The 16,451-nt window shown below is 43.3% G+C and overlaps 1 protein-coding gene across 4 annotated transcripts in view; it reads right to left on the reverse strand.

The window, feature by feature from the left end:
• The window catches only part of MTAP (methylthioadenosine phosphorylase), a 63,235-nt gene that overhangs the window by 12,223 nt on the left and 34,561 nt on the right, over positions 1 to 16,451 (reverse strand). For all 4 annotated transcript variants that reach the window (XM_030566588.1, XM_030566584.1, XM_030566586.1 and 1 more), the window contains one exon: positions 2,022 to 2,124. In XM_030566588.1, coding sequence (XP_030422448.1) covers positions 2,022 to 2,124 — 103 coding nt within the window. The remainder of the gene's footprint in view (positions 1 to 2,021; positions 2,125 to 16,451) is intronic.

A 16,451-nucleotide genomic window follows, 5' to 3' on the forward strand; every position in this document is an offset into this window, starting at 1 on the left:
ATTGCTATAAGCCTATGACAGAAAGAGGAAGATAAAAGAAATGCTCTAAAGAGCATGATGCTGGTATGAATTTGCCAGGTCTCCGAGTGGCTAATACGACAATGTGCTGGGACTGTGTTTTTCCAGCAGGGAGGTTGCATGTGAAAGTCAACACCAGAGACAGAAGCTTCATTTCTATCTTGGCTTTTTTTCTCTCTTTTTCCTTTGTGTGTTTGTCTTGGTTTGTCTTCTTAGGAACCCGGACTGGACTTAAACATCATGACCAATAACAACAGCTGCAGCCCATCTCAACTAGCTTCTTTTTTCTTCAGAAAGGACAATTATTGCCATCTTTAATACCATCTAAGAGACTGTCAAACACGTTGGCTTTTCCTTATACATACTCTCCAGTTAAAGGAAAAAGAAACAAGAAATGTTATAATGAAAGCCTTCTTCAACTACTTTACATTTCAAATGCTTTAACTGTTTTTCCTTCTTATCTTGAATAAAAGGTTAAAAAGGATGTTTAATGGTGTGTTTGCCATGATACTAAGCAGGCTAAGGTTTCTGTATACCAAATGCTGAACCTTGTTTAAAACTGTTTAATGACTGGGTTATGTTAACACCTTTAATTCTTTGGGCCCATATATTCCATCAGATTAATACAACAAGCCTTCATCCTGCTATGCCACATGCTATACATGGGTAAAGCTGCTCGGACATTGTGTAAGGAAACAAGTGCCACATTGGTACCTTCTGTGAATGTTATGTTGTTATTTTTAATTATTTGTATTGCAGTAGCACCTAGAAGCCCGAGTCATGGACCAGAACCCCACTGGGCTAGTGCAGAACATACACAATACAAAGATGGTGCCTGCCTCAATTTTCTCAATTGCCCACAATGTCATTTCAATGGATTGGTACTCAATAACTTACAAGCCTTTCACCCCCATGAAAGTCTCTGGGGAAATCCAGGTGGCCAAACACTTTCTTAAACTAATGACTAAGCAATCGGCATTCTTTTTCCTGCAAGACAGAACCTAGCCTGACTTTTTCCATCATTAAACCACAAAAATTTTCATTTTCATGCCTCGCAAATTCTAATTTTATTTTTAATTTGATCAAATGCCTGAGACACAGGACTAGGGAGGCAGAGACTGCATCTGGATTACGGAACCACTTAGTCAGTCTATAGCATTATGTCGTGGAAATGACCACCACCGTGTTGAGTTGATCAGACAGCCTGAGGCTCTTCTTTATTGATTAATCAGAGATACATGTGTACACACGGAGAGATGACAAATCCCCTAGTAAGGGGTAAGTCGCTCTGCCTTACAGCAGTGATACTTGTGCTTATAAAGCTTAAAACCGCAAATTATTATATGAGCTTATACATCCGTCATTACCTTATTTGGCTAATACATGACATCTTCTGAAAACAATTGCTATTAATATTTCTATATATAATAAGTGAGCTAAAAATTGCAAGCCTGTTCTTTTCTACTTCCTCATGGAAAGTTCTCATAATTGTCAGGACATTGACACCTCGGTTTTCCCTTACTTGCGGTTAAGCTGTTACGCGTCGCTAAGCTTTTTGAGGGACTTGTGTCCAAAAATACATATTGTTTGTACCTTTGGCCAAATTATCATGAGTTATATTTTATGCTTACACGAGCAACTTAATGAACTATAATGAACTAGAAGCTGTTAGTATATTTCGGCAGTGATGGACTGGTTATTTAAGGAACTTTATGTCAGTTCTAACCCCTTTTAGCAGCATTTTATTGTTTAGCAGCATTATTCATGGTTTGTGTATAATAAAATCAGAGAGTTAGCCTCAGGTGTGTTAGTAATAATTATTCATGATTATTTTCTTACTTTCTATATGTTAGTATGATTGAGGCCTATGGCCTTGATTTAATTATTAGCTTAATCAAGACCTGGCTCCGGGGCCTGGGGTTTATTTTCTTTATCAATTATAAACCACAAGGGATGTCCAAACAACTTGCAAATATTTGATTTTTCTTATGAAATCCACTAACCTCTCTGGTTTTGGTGCAAAATGGCTCAGCCATTGGAATATGACATACTCCTGGAAGATTGGAATAGCACCCATCATAAAAAGTGTTATGTCTTTTGATAGTCCTGGAAAAAGAGAAGAGCATATTTAGAGATAGAAGCAGCAGGAAATTCATGAATGCTGAACAATTAAGTTGTCAACTGATGGGGAAAGGGCATGAAAAATCTTGTTAATAAAGATCTAACACTATTCTTTACCTGGTTTTCCCTGATATACATCTTTCGAAATTGTGGTGGAAGGTAATAGAGTAGTTCTAGCAGTATATTATCAGTTCATTATAGAACATTACGTTCAGTCAAATGGAATCTCTGTATGAATTACTTCTATAAAGAGATGACAATCAATTTTCAGTTCCTAACAAATTCAATTTTGAATTATTCATAAATGTATCAAAAAAAAAAAAGCGCCAGTCACCTTACACTGAACGAATGGGGCACTTTGGGGAACAAAACATGCACAAATTCAACCACAGCAATAATGAAATTAAAAGTCAACCTCTCTTCTCAAAAGAATTATATCCATGTCCACAGCTTAGAACATAAGAACAGCCGTACCGGGTCAGACCAAAGGTCCATCTAGCCCAGTATTCTGTCTATTGACAGTGGCCAATGCCAGGTGCCCCAGAGGGAGTGGATCTAACAGGCAATGATCAAGTGATCTCTCTCCTGCCATCCGTCTCCATCCTCTGACAAACAGAGGCTAGGGACACCATTCCTTACCCAGCTTGAACTGAAAGAAGACTTTTCCCATTTGAAAAGGTGATCCCTACCTCCCCACCCTCCAGATGGGAAACTGCTTCCCTGCACAAAAGCAGGGCCGGTGCAACCATTTAGGCGACTAGGCGGTTGCCTAGGGCACCAAGATTTGGGGGCGCCAAAAAGCGCCCCCATTTTTTTTTTAAATGGTTGAGCAGCCACTGCTGCTGGGACAGAGAGGCAGTCTGAGCTGCTGGCGGCAGCCAGCAGCCCAGGGTGTCCCCCGGGTCAGGGTGCCGCCGCGGCAGCCGGCAGCCCAGGGTGTCCCCCGGGTCAGGGCGCCGCCACGGCAGCCGGCAGCCCAGGGTGTCCCCCGGGTCAGGGCGCCGCCACGGCAGCCGGCAGCCCAGGGTGTTCCCCGGGTCAGGGCGCTGCCACGGCAGCCGGCAGCCCAGGGTGTTCCCCGGGTCAGGGCGCTGCCGCGGCAGCCCAGGGTGTTCCCTGGGTCAGGGCGCCGCTGCGGCAGCTGGCAGCCCAGACGGTCCCCCGGGTCAGGGCGCCGTCGCGGCAGCCGGCAGCCCAGAGGGTCCCCCGGGTCAGGGCGCCGTCGCGGCAGCCGGCAGCCCAGAGGGTCCCCCGGGTCAGGGCGCCGTCGCGGCAGCCGGCAGCCCAGGGAGTCCCTGGGTCAGCGCACCGTTGCCTGCAGCCCAGGGCTTCCTCTGGGTCAGCGCGCCAGCAGGGCAGCCCAGAGAGGGAGGCAAGAGGGGCAATTTGCCCCAGACCCCGCAGGGGCCCCCACGAGAGTTTTTCGAGGCCCCTGGAGCGGGGTCCTTCACTCACTCCGGGAGCCCCGGAAAACTCTCGCGGGGCCCGGGCCCCTGGAGCTTCTTCTGCTCCCGGTCCTCGCTGGTGGGAGGTCCTTCCACTCCGGGGCAGAAGGACCCCCCGCCGGTGAATTACCGCTGAAGCGGGACCCGCTGCCGACATGCAGCCCGGTCTTCGGCGGTAATTCGGCGGCGGGGGGCCCTTCCGCTCTGGGACCAGTTGCCGAAGTGCTTCGGAGACCCATGGCGGGAGCCCTCTGCCACAGAATTACCGCTGAAGACCCAGCTGCACTTCGGCAGCTGGTCCCGCTTGGGCAGCAATTCGGCGGTGGGGGGGCCCCGCGGCGGGTCCCCGGGGCACTTCGGCGGCGGGTCCCAGAGCGGAAGGGCCCCCCGCCGCCGAAGACCCCAGGCCCCCGGAATCCTCTGGGCTGCCCTGGCGCGCCGCTGGCAACCCAGGGAGGTCCCCTGGGTCAGCACGCCGCTGCCAGCAGCCGCCAGCCCAGGGGTTCCACTGCGCAGTCCTGCTTGGAGAGGATGCAGAGTAGAGGTGAGCTGAGGTGGGGAGGTACTGCAGGGCTCCTCAGGCCAGAGGGTGGGGAGCTGCCACAGGGGAGGGCGGCACACTTCAGAGCGGGGGGGGGCGGGGAGCTGCTGCAGGGCGGTGGGGGGCGCAAGGTGGAAGTTTGGCCTAGAGCACGAAACTTCCTTGCACCGGCCCTGCACAAAAGTAACCAAACATGCAGCTCATCACAATGCAGAATTCTCCATCACTAACTACATATTCTTTCCATTTTGCCATCTGTCAGAATTGTGACTCGGACATCATTACATCCTCATTGTGCTGAGTCCCGACTGAACAGATACAGAAATGGAGGCACAGGTAGCTGAAGTGACTGCCCCATGTTCACACAGTGAATCAATGGAGAGCAAAGAATGGAACTCAGGTGCCTCAACTCTCTCTCTCACGTGTCTAAACACAAGACCATTTTTCTTTAACTACTTCAATTCTCTCTGCCTTTTGAGTGGTTTAGCTGTACTCTTTCAAAACACATGGGGGAAGGAGAGAGAGGTAAAAGGAAGGGACAAGAGGATTTGTGTCCAAATCTCCTAGTAAGTTTTGAAAATCCGACTCACAGTTAAGGGTAAGATTTAGTCATGGAAGTCACAGATTCTGTGACTCTACTGGACTTCTGTGACTTCTTTGGCTTCAGCTGGGACTGTGCGCTCCTAACCCATGGCAGCAGCTGGAGCCGGGAATATATGTCCCTCCCTTCCCCTCCTCCCGGGGCTGCAGCTGTTGCCGTCCCCGCCCTGTGGCTTTGGCCAGGACTCTGCCCTCCCCACTCCATGGCAGTGGGGCTAGGGCTGCCAGTTCCTCTGCATGGGGCTCCAGCTGTCAGGCTTCCTCCACAGTTATTTTTAGTAACAGTCAGAGACAGGTCACAGGCTCCCATGAATTTTTGTTTGTTGCCCATGACCTGTCCCTGACTTTTACTAAAAGTAAGTGAGAGGAAATCTTAACCTTACTCACAGAGCACAAAAGGTGCAATAGATGCTTAACATACATGCAAAATAGGCAGGTCCCTGCCCAAAGAACTCAGATAGAACAAATTACAAATGAAGTCAAATTACAGAGAAAATGTGTGTGTGTGTGGGGGAGGGAAGGGATATAATATAAAAAGATAGTTTTTAATATTTAAATTTGACCCTCATACCTAATATTTTACTATTTGTTGACTCTATGCTTGCCTAGTATATTTTTATATTACACATTTCCCCCCAGAAGACAGAACTCTTTTTATAATTAAACCACAACGTTTTTTACTTTTCGTGCCTAATACTTTTTTAATTTGGTCAAATGCTTGTGACACAGGAGTAGAGAGGTGGAGATTGTATCTGTATTCTGGAAGCACTTAATCTATTATTGCATTATAAACAACCGGAGCTGGCCAAACAAGTTTGATTTCTGTTATGAAATCCCCTAGCCTAATCTTTTTTTAAATAATCATAACCCTGATCCTGCAAACACCTAAGCGCATGCTGACATCTTTGCAGGATCAAGGCCAACACGATCACAAGTAGAAACATTCCTGGAATTTCAGATGAATGGAGAGTTGGTATCTCTCCTTGCTGGACCTAGTTCAAATTTAATAAAATGTCTTATTTTGAAGGCAATGGGAGTATTCCACACTGAAAGTTATGCATGTGCACATTTACGTGATTGGGGTCTTTGTGGGTTGGGGAAAAAAGGGGGTATGTTTTGTTTTGCTTTGTTTTTGTGACATTTCTCCACTTTCTGGAAGTAAAAAGAAAATGGGAAGAGAGCAAGAGAAAAAGGACAATATTTTTGATAATGCTATATTAATTAAAGTTTGTAAAGAAGGGGGTTTCCCTAACTGGGTTTTTAAATCAGATGTAGGAAATAATCCCTATTCAGGAAGGGTGCTTGCAACTTTAAACATGTGCTTAAATCCCACTGAAGTGATGGGATTTAAGCATATCTGGAGAGTTGAGTGTGTGTGTTCCTAAATAGAGGACATATTTAGCCACATGTTGTAGTGCTTTCCTGAGTTAGAGGAACAATTTTCGACCGTATTGTATTGACTCCCCACTGCTTCACCAATCCTATTTTAAAAATAATAAATAATAATAATAATAATAATACATGGTTAACCTTTTTGAACGAAAGCACAACAAAAGCTATATTTGTGAACAATATGGAAGATTTTCTGCAAACACTTACAAAGCCTAAAGATTTAATTGAGAATGACAGATTCACACAAGATTTCTCCTCCCTCATAAATCCCTCGGTGCCTTGCCACCTCTTTTTCAGTGGCACATCCAATGTTACAAGTGTTTATTGTGTATATTGTCTGTTTTGCATAGTTTGATGGCTAGGCTTTTTGGTTTAAAGGGAAGAATTGCTGGTAACTGTGGGAAATCACTCATAAACACTCCCCCTGTGTAGCAGATAGAGGGCCACAGTCTGAAGTACTTCCTCAATTGTTATTTGAGCAAAACTTTTTTTGCACAGGTAAGGTTTTTAAAAAGTTAAATAAGGGCTTCAAGACTTGGCTCATATTGCTTGCTCAGCCGTAATACAACTGATTCTTATCAGTTTTTCATTTATATTTTAGCACCAGGATTTTACTAAGTGGTGATGTCACTTGAGTTCTGGTTTATGTTAAGAGGGGAAATCAATATTTGAACAGTCAGTTTCCAGTTTTTCTACTTGTCTTTAAACACTTGCATGAACAATGATGTGTGCAGAAAACTTTGTATTATTAACATTGTTTAAAAAAGTCTCTCCTTCAAGTTATCAGTAAACACTTTTCTAAAAATATTTTAAATATTAAATTCCAGTGGCATGGTTTATACTAAAGTAGGCTTGAAGAAAACATTTTAAAGTTTAAAAAAAAGTACTATTCTCTTCAATATGAAGCTATTCAACAGCAAGACAGGTTAGCAATTTAAATTGATAAGCAAAACTGTATACACTACATGAAATGTGTCAAAACAGTAACATAATTTTCTCTTTATGGGATAAAGGAGGGGGGCAACCAGCTAATTTAAGATCACATACTCATCTGTGATTTCCCTGTGTCAAGTGTCTGCTAATTAATTATTTAGAATGGGAGAAAATGGAAAACTAAGTAATCCTCTTCCTGCTTGATACTAGTTTAGACAGTATTAGCCAGTCATTTTCACTTGAAATGTTCCTGAGCAAATCCCAGACTGCAGTTTCTTGCTTAGCATATATGAACTCTATTTCTGCCCCTAGTTGTGGCTCATATGCCAAAGATTATACAGAAACCTTACCAAAGAGTTTCAATATAGATTCAAACATGTAGGAGCTGTTACCCCGGGGATAGATCGTGACTGTATCTACTCTGAGCATGTTTTCGCACTGCGTGTCACAATCTCCCTCCCAGTTTCCCCATTGTTTCAAGGAAGGAATACATTGTGCTGGGTTTAATGTCTGATGTGCCAGTCACATGGGTGAGTGTGGGGAGGGTGAGCTGGGGAAGAAGAGCCAAGGTGCTACCCACCTCTTCTCACCTACTTGTGCAGAGGGCAGGAGGAGGAAGGGGTGGGGGTGGGGAAAGAAAAGAAGTATCTCTACAGAGCCTCCTTCCCCACCTACTCTGCTACCTATGATGATGTGGGTAGCTGGTGAATGGGAATGCCTTATGGCCTCTTACTTACTCCCTTCTGCAGTCCCGATACTCAAGCCACAATTTGGCCTTTTTAGCATTATGGCTCTCATACACTTCCATCAGTGGTCCCTTACCTGTATTACAGCATTTAATTGTGTTCTCTTTAGGTGTCTGTCTCTTTGTGAAATATATATTATTGTTTCTTTTTTTCTGGCTGACTATTAACCTATTTTTTAAGATTGAATCCTAAAGGAATAATTTTCCTTGTTATGTAGATGCAGTTAGTTAGCAGAAGCCGTTCGTTGAATTAAACGAATTATCTGAATAATTGCTAGTCAGCATTACTACCAAAGCACTTGTGACTGTTTCATAACTATGCTAATTTGATTTTTGGCATGCTCCTTTCTCCAGCTTGAGTGATTACTACAAGGTGCATGGACAGATTTATAGGCACAACAGGATTTCAAGTTATGACTAGTTGTAACGGCTGCAGATATTGCCAGACAGTCTGAAATTACCTGTAACCAAACAACAAACAGTTACGGCAAAAAAAGTTGCTATGCAACAGTGGCACCATATTACCCAAGAGAACTATGCCCTGTTTCTCTTTCCTCCAGAATTGTATCTACCAATTAGCTTTCTAATTTTTTGTTCTGGTCTTCCTGCAGAGCCAATGCAGCTATGGTAAGAGTGAGCTGGACTATATGCTGGTTTCTACCCCATCATAAGACAAACAGTCAATAACTATGTTCCTGTTGTGGAATCTTTGAACTTATGACGATGTAAGAACCAAGAAAGAACAAGGTTTGACTTTCAGGTCTAGGTCAAGTCCGCATTAAAAGGTTGAAATTAAACGAGTGAAATTCACTTCATGTGTATATAAGGCCCAAGTAACTGAGGTTTATGGGGGCGAAATCCATTCTCTCAAACTGTCTCCAGGGAAGGGAACAGCAGTGTAAACCCCTCACCACTACTCCAGCCCTCCATTCCACTTGCACAGAGTAGGAAGGCTGAAGAATTCAGGAAATCATGGATCCATGGCCTCCTTTCCTGGCTTGCCCTCCAGGGTGTTATGTGGGGCTGGTGCAGAGGCCCTGCCCGTCTATAGACTAAGAGGGGGTGCAAACTTGCCCTGCTGGGCCACTCTGCCTGTGTCTCCCTTTACACAGCCCTATCATTTGATTTAAGCAGAGCAGCAGGCTGACCACAGGGTTAATGTACTCTGAGCGAATCTGATATGGAGTCACTGAGGCACAAGAAACATGGAGACTGACAATATTATTTTTACAGTCACTCTTCAAAGTGAAACTGTAAATCTGCAGACTGGCTGAAAGAAGTAGCCTTTGCTAAATGTTTTCATTTTGTATGGAAACTTACATTTTTCCATGTAGTGTTATATTACATCAGTAGGCCCATGCCAGTAGTCAAAATCTGAGTAATCTAAAACCACTTCACTGTGCACCCAGTTCCATAAAGTCCACCTCACTTTCCTCTTTCTTCCTCTACACAGCATTACCAGTAACAAAGTGGCAAAACTAACATTCATTATGAAAGCTAATCCTGGTGCTCATTTTTTTTCTTTTTCGTGGCATCTCGGTTCTGTCTTTGGAAGCATTAAGGAAACCCCACCCCCACCCCAGTCAAGAAGCTCCTGCCTTGTAACAGTCTCAGTAGTTAATTTCAGTGGTACATGTAATACAGAGAGTTCGAGGAACAAAACTGACGAATGTAGAAGCAGCCTTTTAATGTGGTAACACCCCCTCTCAAAAGCCTGCTTTGCATACCTTCACCACTGAACTTTCCAGTGCAAACAGACTGCAAGTTGCAGTCTCATCGCATTTTTACTAACAGCTTTCAGCAACAGGTGGGACAGAAACCTGCGCAGTGCAGTGACTGAGGCTGTCACAAACGACAGCTTGTATCATCAAAAGAACTCTGCCAGACTTACTTCTGCCAAAGCCAATGTCTATTAAAAGGGTGAGGGTGGCGGTCACTGCCGACAAGGTGGTTTATGGCTCAGGTGGGATTTTTGGACAGAAGCAGGGAGAATATCAGGGAGTTATTTCATGACGTTTATAAACCAAAAATCTTTAGTTTCTACAACTGCACACACAGAGAAATAATCAAAAGCAATAAAAACATTTTTAAAAGAAACGGCACTTTATTTATAACATTACATACAAAAAGGCACTTTAAAAAAGAATGTTACTTAGGTTGCAAAGTCAAGCACTCAAAAGTTAAGAAAATACTAAATTTACAGTTGCCAATGCAACCTTAACTCTGCCCCCCTCTTGCACATGCAGCCTGGGCACTGCATAAAACGGGTCCTGTAGGAAATACAGTGTGTGATCATGTAGTTAAATAAGGGGTTTGAATTAAGGTTGTGCAGACAACAGCAAATTTAGCATTTCCTAGCTTTCGGCTGTTTGACTTTCTTTACAAACAGTCTTTTTGTATGTAATTTTTCTTTTCTGGAAATGAACAAAGATAAAAACAAAATTTGAATACGTCCAATTTAACAGCCACCTCCTTGAGCTACAGGATGAACTATATTAACTGCCAGCAGCAGAAGGCTGTTATCCAGGGGTGGGGGAAGGTGGGCTGCTGGCAACATGTGCTAGGTCCAGAGGATGCTTAGGTAGATGTCAGTCTGGTGTTCTCTCTTTCCTACTCTCGGGGGGGGGGGGCTCCTGCCTCACATGGTGCCCCGCACAAGATGGGGCAGGGAGGTGGTAGGGACTGCTACTGCTGGGGCCAAGTCAGACACGCTTTCTGCTCTTTTGAGACCCAGATCATGATTGTACATGAGTCTCTGCAATCGTGTGTCTGAGCAAAAGGTCTTTACCCATGTAGTCATAGTGGGACCCTGTAAAGAGAAGCAAAGCAAGAAGCCTAGGAGGAAATGAGAAAATCCCTGTGCTGTTATTTGTCCCAATAACTGAAAGCTAATTTATTATTTACACAGTGCCTAAAGTTTGGTAGGCACTTTACAAAGCAAGATAGACACAGCGCCTACCCTGAGGAGTTAATACCGTCTCACTTTTAGGCACGACAGAATAAGTAAGAACAACGAATAATAGGGGGGAGGAAAGGAGAAATAGCACTCAAGTTACAATTGTAAGATATCCCTCATTCTTTAGAGAATGAGGGATAGTTAGGGATGTGGGGTTGCCCGATGGGTTAGGACTAATACCGATGTCCCAGGTAGCTAACAGGAGGAAAATGGAGAGGTGACCGTGAAATGAAGATGTGTAAGAGTGGGAGAAAACGGACAAGAAAGAAAGAAGGTGGGAGGACAGGAAAAGGTTGAATACACAAGAGCAGGAAGGGAGTGGCAGAAAGGGTAAATGATAAAGGGGATAGACAAAATGTGCAGGTGAAGACTGAAGAAGTAGGTCTCCAAGGGAGCTGGGAACAGGGAGGGCTTGGGGCAGGGTGGGCAGTGGAGTGGGTAGAAGTTTTCTGCTGGGGCCAGGGAACAGCGAGGGGTGAGACAGCAGGAGAGAGAAGTGTGCACCCAGGGAAGCAGGTACTTGCAGAGGCCAGGGGAATGGGAGCGGTTGCAAGTGAGAGTGAGTGACTGCAGCAACCTGCTCCCAAATCCCCTGAAGGCAGGAGCAGGTGATAAAAAAATCACATGACTTGTGATAAATTTGTAAGAGTTGGCAACACTGCATTCTAAGCAAAATGTACATAAATGAGCTACAGCATGACCTGCAAATACAGGAAACAGTTGTTCAAAAAGGACTCCTATCGGGTTCAGTCACTCAGACGCGCTATATTTAAAATCACACTGGTTTCAGTTTTCCAAGAAACAGCACATTGTACAAACAAAGGCACTTGGTAAGAGGTTCCAATTTAAAATGAATGGCACTGCAGAAAACAAGCCTAGACATGCAAGCATTCAGCCTTAACAGGCAATGTAAAACTGCCAGAAGCTAGGCTAAAAGAACGACAACCTTTCCCACAGACGACTCTTAAGTTGCTAGAGGATGAAAAGCACAAACAAAAAGTTACACATGCAGTATGTTTACAAAATGTTGGCATTAAATACACTGTTTTTTAACCCCTCCATATGCCAAAACAGTCTCAGTTTTTTGTTTTTGTTAGAAGCTGGAATGGCTAATCAAGGAAGCAGTCTGCAACGAAGGGGACTCTTTGGGAAGCAAAGCATTGTACACACTACATCTTCATTAGGATTCCTGGGAAACCAGAAATGTTATTAGCAACGCTTCTTTTTTTTTAAAACACTCCATGGATTTGTTCCACTCTCTTTCTTTGACCTTTGTCTCCACTTCCCTGCTTGTGCTCCTATCACTTGACTGTACTGCTCTCCACTTGGTCCCTCTGCTGCACAGTCTCACCACTGTTCTGCTTCTGCAAGAAAGTCTTTTCCTACACAGCTCCTATCTACCGCAGTTTTCCTGCATCTACCCATCTTAATTCAAATCTCTGCTGATTTTTTTCTTTTGCAGATGCTCGAGTTTCGTGTGTGTGGCAGAATACACTCCTGTATTCCCACCCTACTGTAAATAATATTTGCACAAAATATGCCTTGTAAGATATCATTTGAAAACTCATAATTCAATGGTCAATAATATCATGGTAAAATGTAAGCAACTACATTATATTCAAAATTATGAACAGAAGCCAAAATCATAACTTAAATGTGTTTGCCGATACGCTGCTGGAATCAGACGTGCTGGACCAGGATTGTGGCTATACACAGACTCTCAGGGTGTGACCTGCATGCTGTTAGACTATTTGTGAGTGGCCCAGGTGGGAACTACAGTAGCAAAGCATGATAAGGCACCCAATGTTGCAGGGACAGGGTGACACAGTCCCTCACTGGTGTGGATTGCACCCCAAAATGTCATAAACTACTCATTTGCTGTTGAAAAAAATACACAATAATTTCACAGCCATTATCCACTGATATCACAGTAAAATCAGCATCCTGCAGCAAACTGAACTTTAGTGGCTCCTAAACACACCATAGAAGTGTTTTCGGTCAGCATCAAGAATAAAAATCCATCCATTAATCAGCACACCTCTATTGGTTTCTAATTAACTGAGCAGAGTCAATGAGAACAAGCAGTCAGAGACAAAAACAGATACATGGTGAAAATACACTGCCTTTGACCTCGAATCACTATAAACAATGGCTCGAGTATCCAACATTTCTTTAAGCAAATGCGCTGCTTGTCAGAAAATAATATGCATATATATATAAACTAAAAATAATGATAATGCCCAATAAGAATCAAATGTCAAAAATAGAAATGTCAAAGTGTGTGTGTGTGTGTGTCTGTTTCTCTCTCTCTCTCGCCCCGTCCCCCTCTTTCAAGTTTCTGCTTGAAGAAAAAGCCAATGAAGACACCTCAGTGAACCTTGCACAGGTGGGTCATAGTAAATAAGGCACCCAGCTTAACAGACAGAGGGATACAAAATATCCCTCAAAGATTCTAAACTCTTTAACTCTATAAAACAGTCTTAAAATACCTTTCCTGTAGCATGTCATATACCGCATATATGACAGTTCGAGATGACCAAAATGAATCATTTCTGACCTCACCACTTGTAAGAATTACACAACCCAAAAGTCATCACACAGAATCCTAAAGCTGCATGCCCCTGAAGGAGGAGCTTGCTGTACAACATAAAAAACAACTGTTTTGTGTGTATAAGATTTTTTTTTCTTCTTCGGGGGGGAGGATTGGGGGAAAGGGGAGAATTGGGAGGAAATGTGTTAAATTGAGACAATCATATTTTCTTTTGTGTCAGCCAACCAAAATTTACAGATCCAGATTGCCCTTGAAGAAGATAACGTTAAAAAATCCCTGGCTTTGTCTCAACGGACTCTTGTTCAATCACAAGTAAAGCAGAATTTTGAGGCCTTATTCTTGAGCACAACCAAAGTAGTTGGACAAAACTGGCAGTCTATCTACAGCGGTGCCTAGCGCTAAAAAAAAACTTGCCAAAATTCTTTCCACCTTTAAAGCGTTTAGAATTTTATAGACAATTCAAACAGGCCTAGTTTCTGTCCCAATTCATAATTTAACAAAGCTCAGACATTTGTCAAGTTAAAAACAGTTTATAAAGATGAAATCATTATTGCTTTTACTTTAATTATTTTAGAGATAAGCCAAGTCTGCTACCCCCAAAAATAATTCTAAAGATTTTCTTAAAAGAATTTAGTACTAACTCTCTGCTAGAGCTACTAGCACGGCAAGTTCACATTCATATGCACAATTACTATGGATTCTTCTGTGTAGGCTTGTGGATGACACCCACAGAAGTCAGTAAGAGCCGTGGATGCTCAGTGCCTCTGAAAATCAGGCCTCTTTTATTTAGGTGCCTAAATATGATATGGGTGCCTAAATGTAGGCACCTGAATTTGAAAACGATGGCCCTGGTTGCTTACTTTTCTGCCTCCATAAGATCTGCTAACTTGGTTGTCAGTGTATGCATGTTTAACAAACATGCACTTAGGACAGATGTAGATATCCAAAGTAAAACCTTGGATCCATTTACCTGTACATTTTGGGTTCAGAACATTGTGATTTGGGCACATCTCTAATACAGATAATACTCTCCAAGATCAGGGCTGGTGTTAAAGAGACAGGGACTGGTAATCAGAGATGGGTTAACGTCATCTGTTACAGCCTGTGACATTGCTCCTTTTACACATGATGGAGCATCCAGCATGAGAAAAAAAACCCTACAAATGAGGCCTAGGAAAGAAAAGAAGTGATAAAGAACGGCTGTATGGAAATGCTCTCAAATTATGATGTCAAGTATCAGAGGGTTAGCTGTGTTAGTCTGGATCTGTAAAAGCAGCAAAGAGTCCTGTGGCACCATATAGACTAACAGCCGTATTGGTGCATGAGCTTTCGTGGGTGAATACCCACTTTGTCGGATGACATGCATATAAGGTGCGACAGGACTCTTTGCTCAAATTATGTTTGCTTCAACATTCAGCATCTTGTAGCAAAGTTGGCTAGTTTTACGGGTGGGGGAGAAAACCCACTCTTTATTTTAGATTTAAAAAAAGACACTATTCCAAACACTTGATTTCCTTGCAGCTTTAGCTCTATAGCTTGTGCTTTGTACTCTTTGTAGTAGATACTGTCAAGGTTTTTTCCCCCACTTTGAACTTTAGGGTACAAATGTGGGCAACCTGCATGAACACTTCTAAGCTTAATTACTAGCTTAGATCTGCTAATGTTGCCACCAGCCAGAAATTCAGTGTCTGGCGCGCTCCCTGTCCCCCGCCCCAGACTTTCCCCTCCCTGGGTTGCCTTGAGAGGCTTCACACAGATCCAGACTCCTTGGAACTTAAAACAAGGAGGAATTAACCATCCCCTCTTCTTTCCCCCCCACCAATCCCTGGTGAGTTCAGATCCAATCCCCCTGGATCTTAAAACAAGGAAAAATCAATCAGGCTCTTAAAAAGGAAGCTTATAATTAAAGAAAGAAAAGGTAAAAATTATCTCTGTAAAATCAGGATGGAAAATGCTTTACAGGGTACTTAGATTTATATAGCCCAGAGGAAACCCCCTCTAGCTTCAGGTTCAAAGTTACAGCAAACATAGGTAAAAATCCTTCCAGCAAAAAGAAACATTTACAAGTTGAGAAAACAAAAATAAGACTAATCCGCCTTGCCTGGCTACTACTTACAATTTTGAAACATGAAAGACTGATTCAGAAAGTTTTGGAGAGCCTGGATGGACGTCTGGTCCCTCTTAGTCCCAAGGGCGAACAACCCCCAAAACAAAAAGCACAAACAAAGACTTCCCTCCATCAAGATTTGAACGTATCTTGTCCCCCTATTGGTCCTCTGGTCAGGGTCAGCCAGGTTTTCTGAGCTTTTTAACCTTTTACAGGTAAAAGAGACATTAACCCTTAACTATCTGTTTATGACAGATACATTCAGCATTGGGTAGGCTGGCACTTGAAATGCCAACTGTGTAATTCTCCCATACATTTATAAAAACACTTGGCATAAAACTTGACTACATTCACCCACAATGATCAAAACCACACCCTCACCACTGTCTTGAAGATCCTCTATTATTCACACAGGGTGTGATTGTAGCTCATGTAGATATGCCTGAGCTAGCTTTCATCGAGCTACTATGGCTAAGAATAGCAGTGAGGACACAGCAGCACTGGCTGCAGCACAAGGAATTACGCAGGGTTCTGGGCGGGCCTGTACAGCCTGCTCCGGAGTCTGTGATGTCGCAGCTTCATCAACAGCGGTACTCAAGCTAGCTAGATCAAAGCTTTCTTGGGTATGCGTACACAAGCTACAGTCACACCCTGTGACAGATCTTCAGTCAGGCACTAGACTTCAGTTTTACATGGTGCAATGGAGCACAAAGTTGGAGGCTTTAAATGAAAATAAAGATTTCATAACAGTGACTTTAAGTAAGCTGTAACTCGTAACAGAGCACAAGTCACCCTTGCAGCCCACAGTCCTAGTGCAGCCTCACTGTTTATTACTGTAAATGTCATATTTCCTCCTCTTAAATAAGTTTGTGTTGTCCTTGATTTTTGGGCACATACTTTGAAAGCCAGTGTCACATTGCTGGGCACAGAGAGTCCGAGAGCTGAAGGGTAAACATTTAAAGTCTCCTTTCATACAAACTGACACCTCTCATCTGATAATTCATGAGAAACTCGTAAAATAAACTAATGAAGTTTAAGTCAC

This window comes from Gopherus evgoodei, chromosome 6 (assembly GCF_007399415.2).
Source record: "Gopherus evgoodei ecotype Sinaloan lineage chromosome 6, rGopEvg1_v1.p, whole genome shotgun sequence".
Lineage (NCBI taxonomy): Eukaryota > Metazoa > Chordata > Testudines > Testudinidae > Gopherus > Gopherus evgoodei.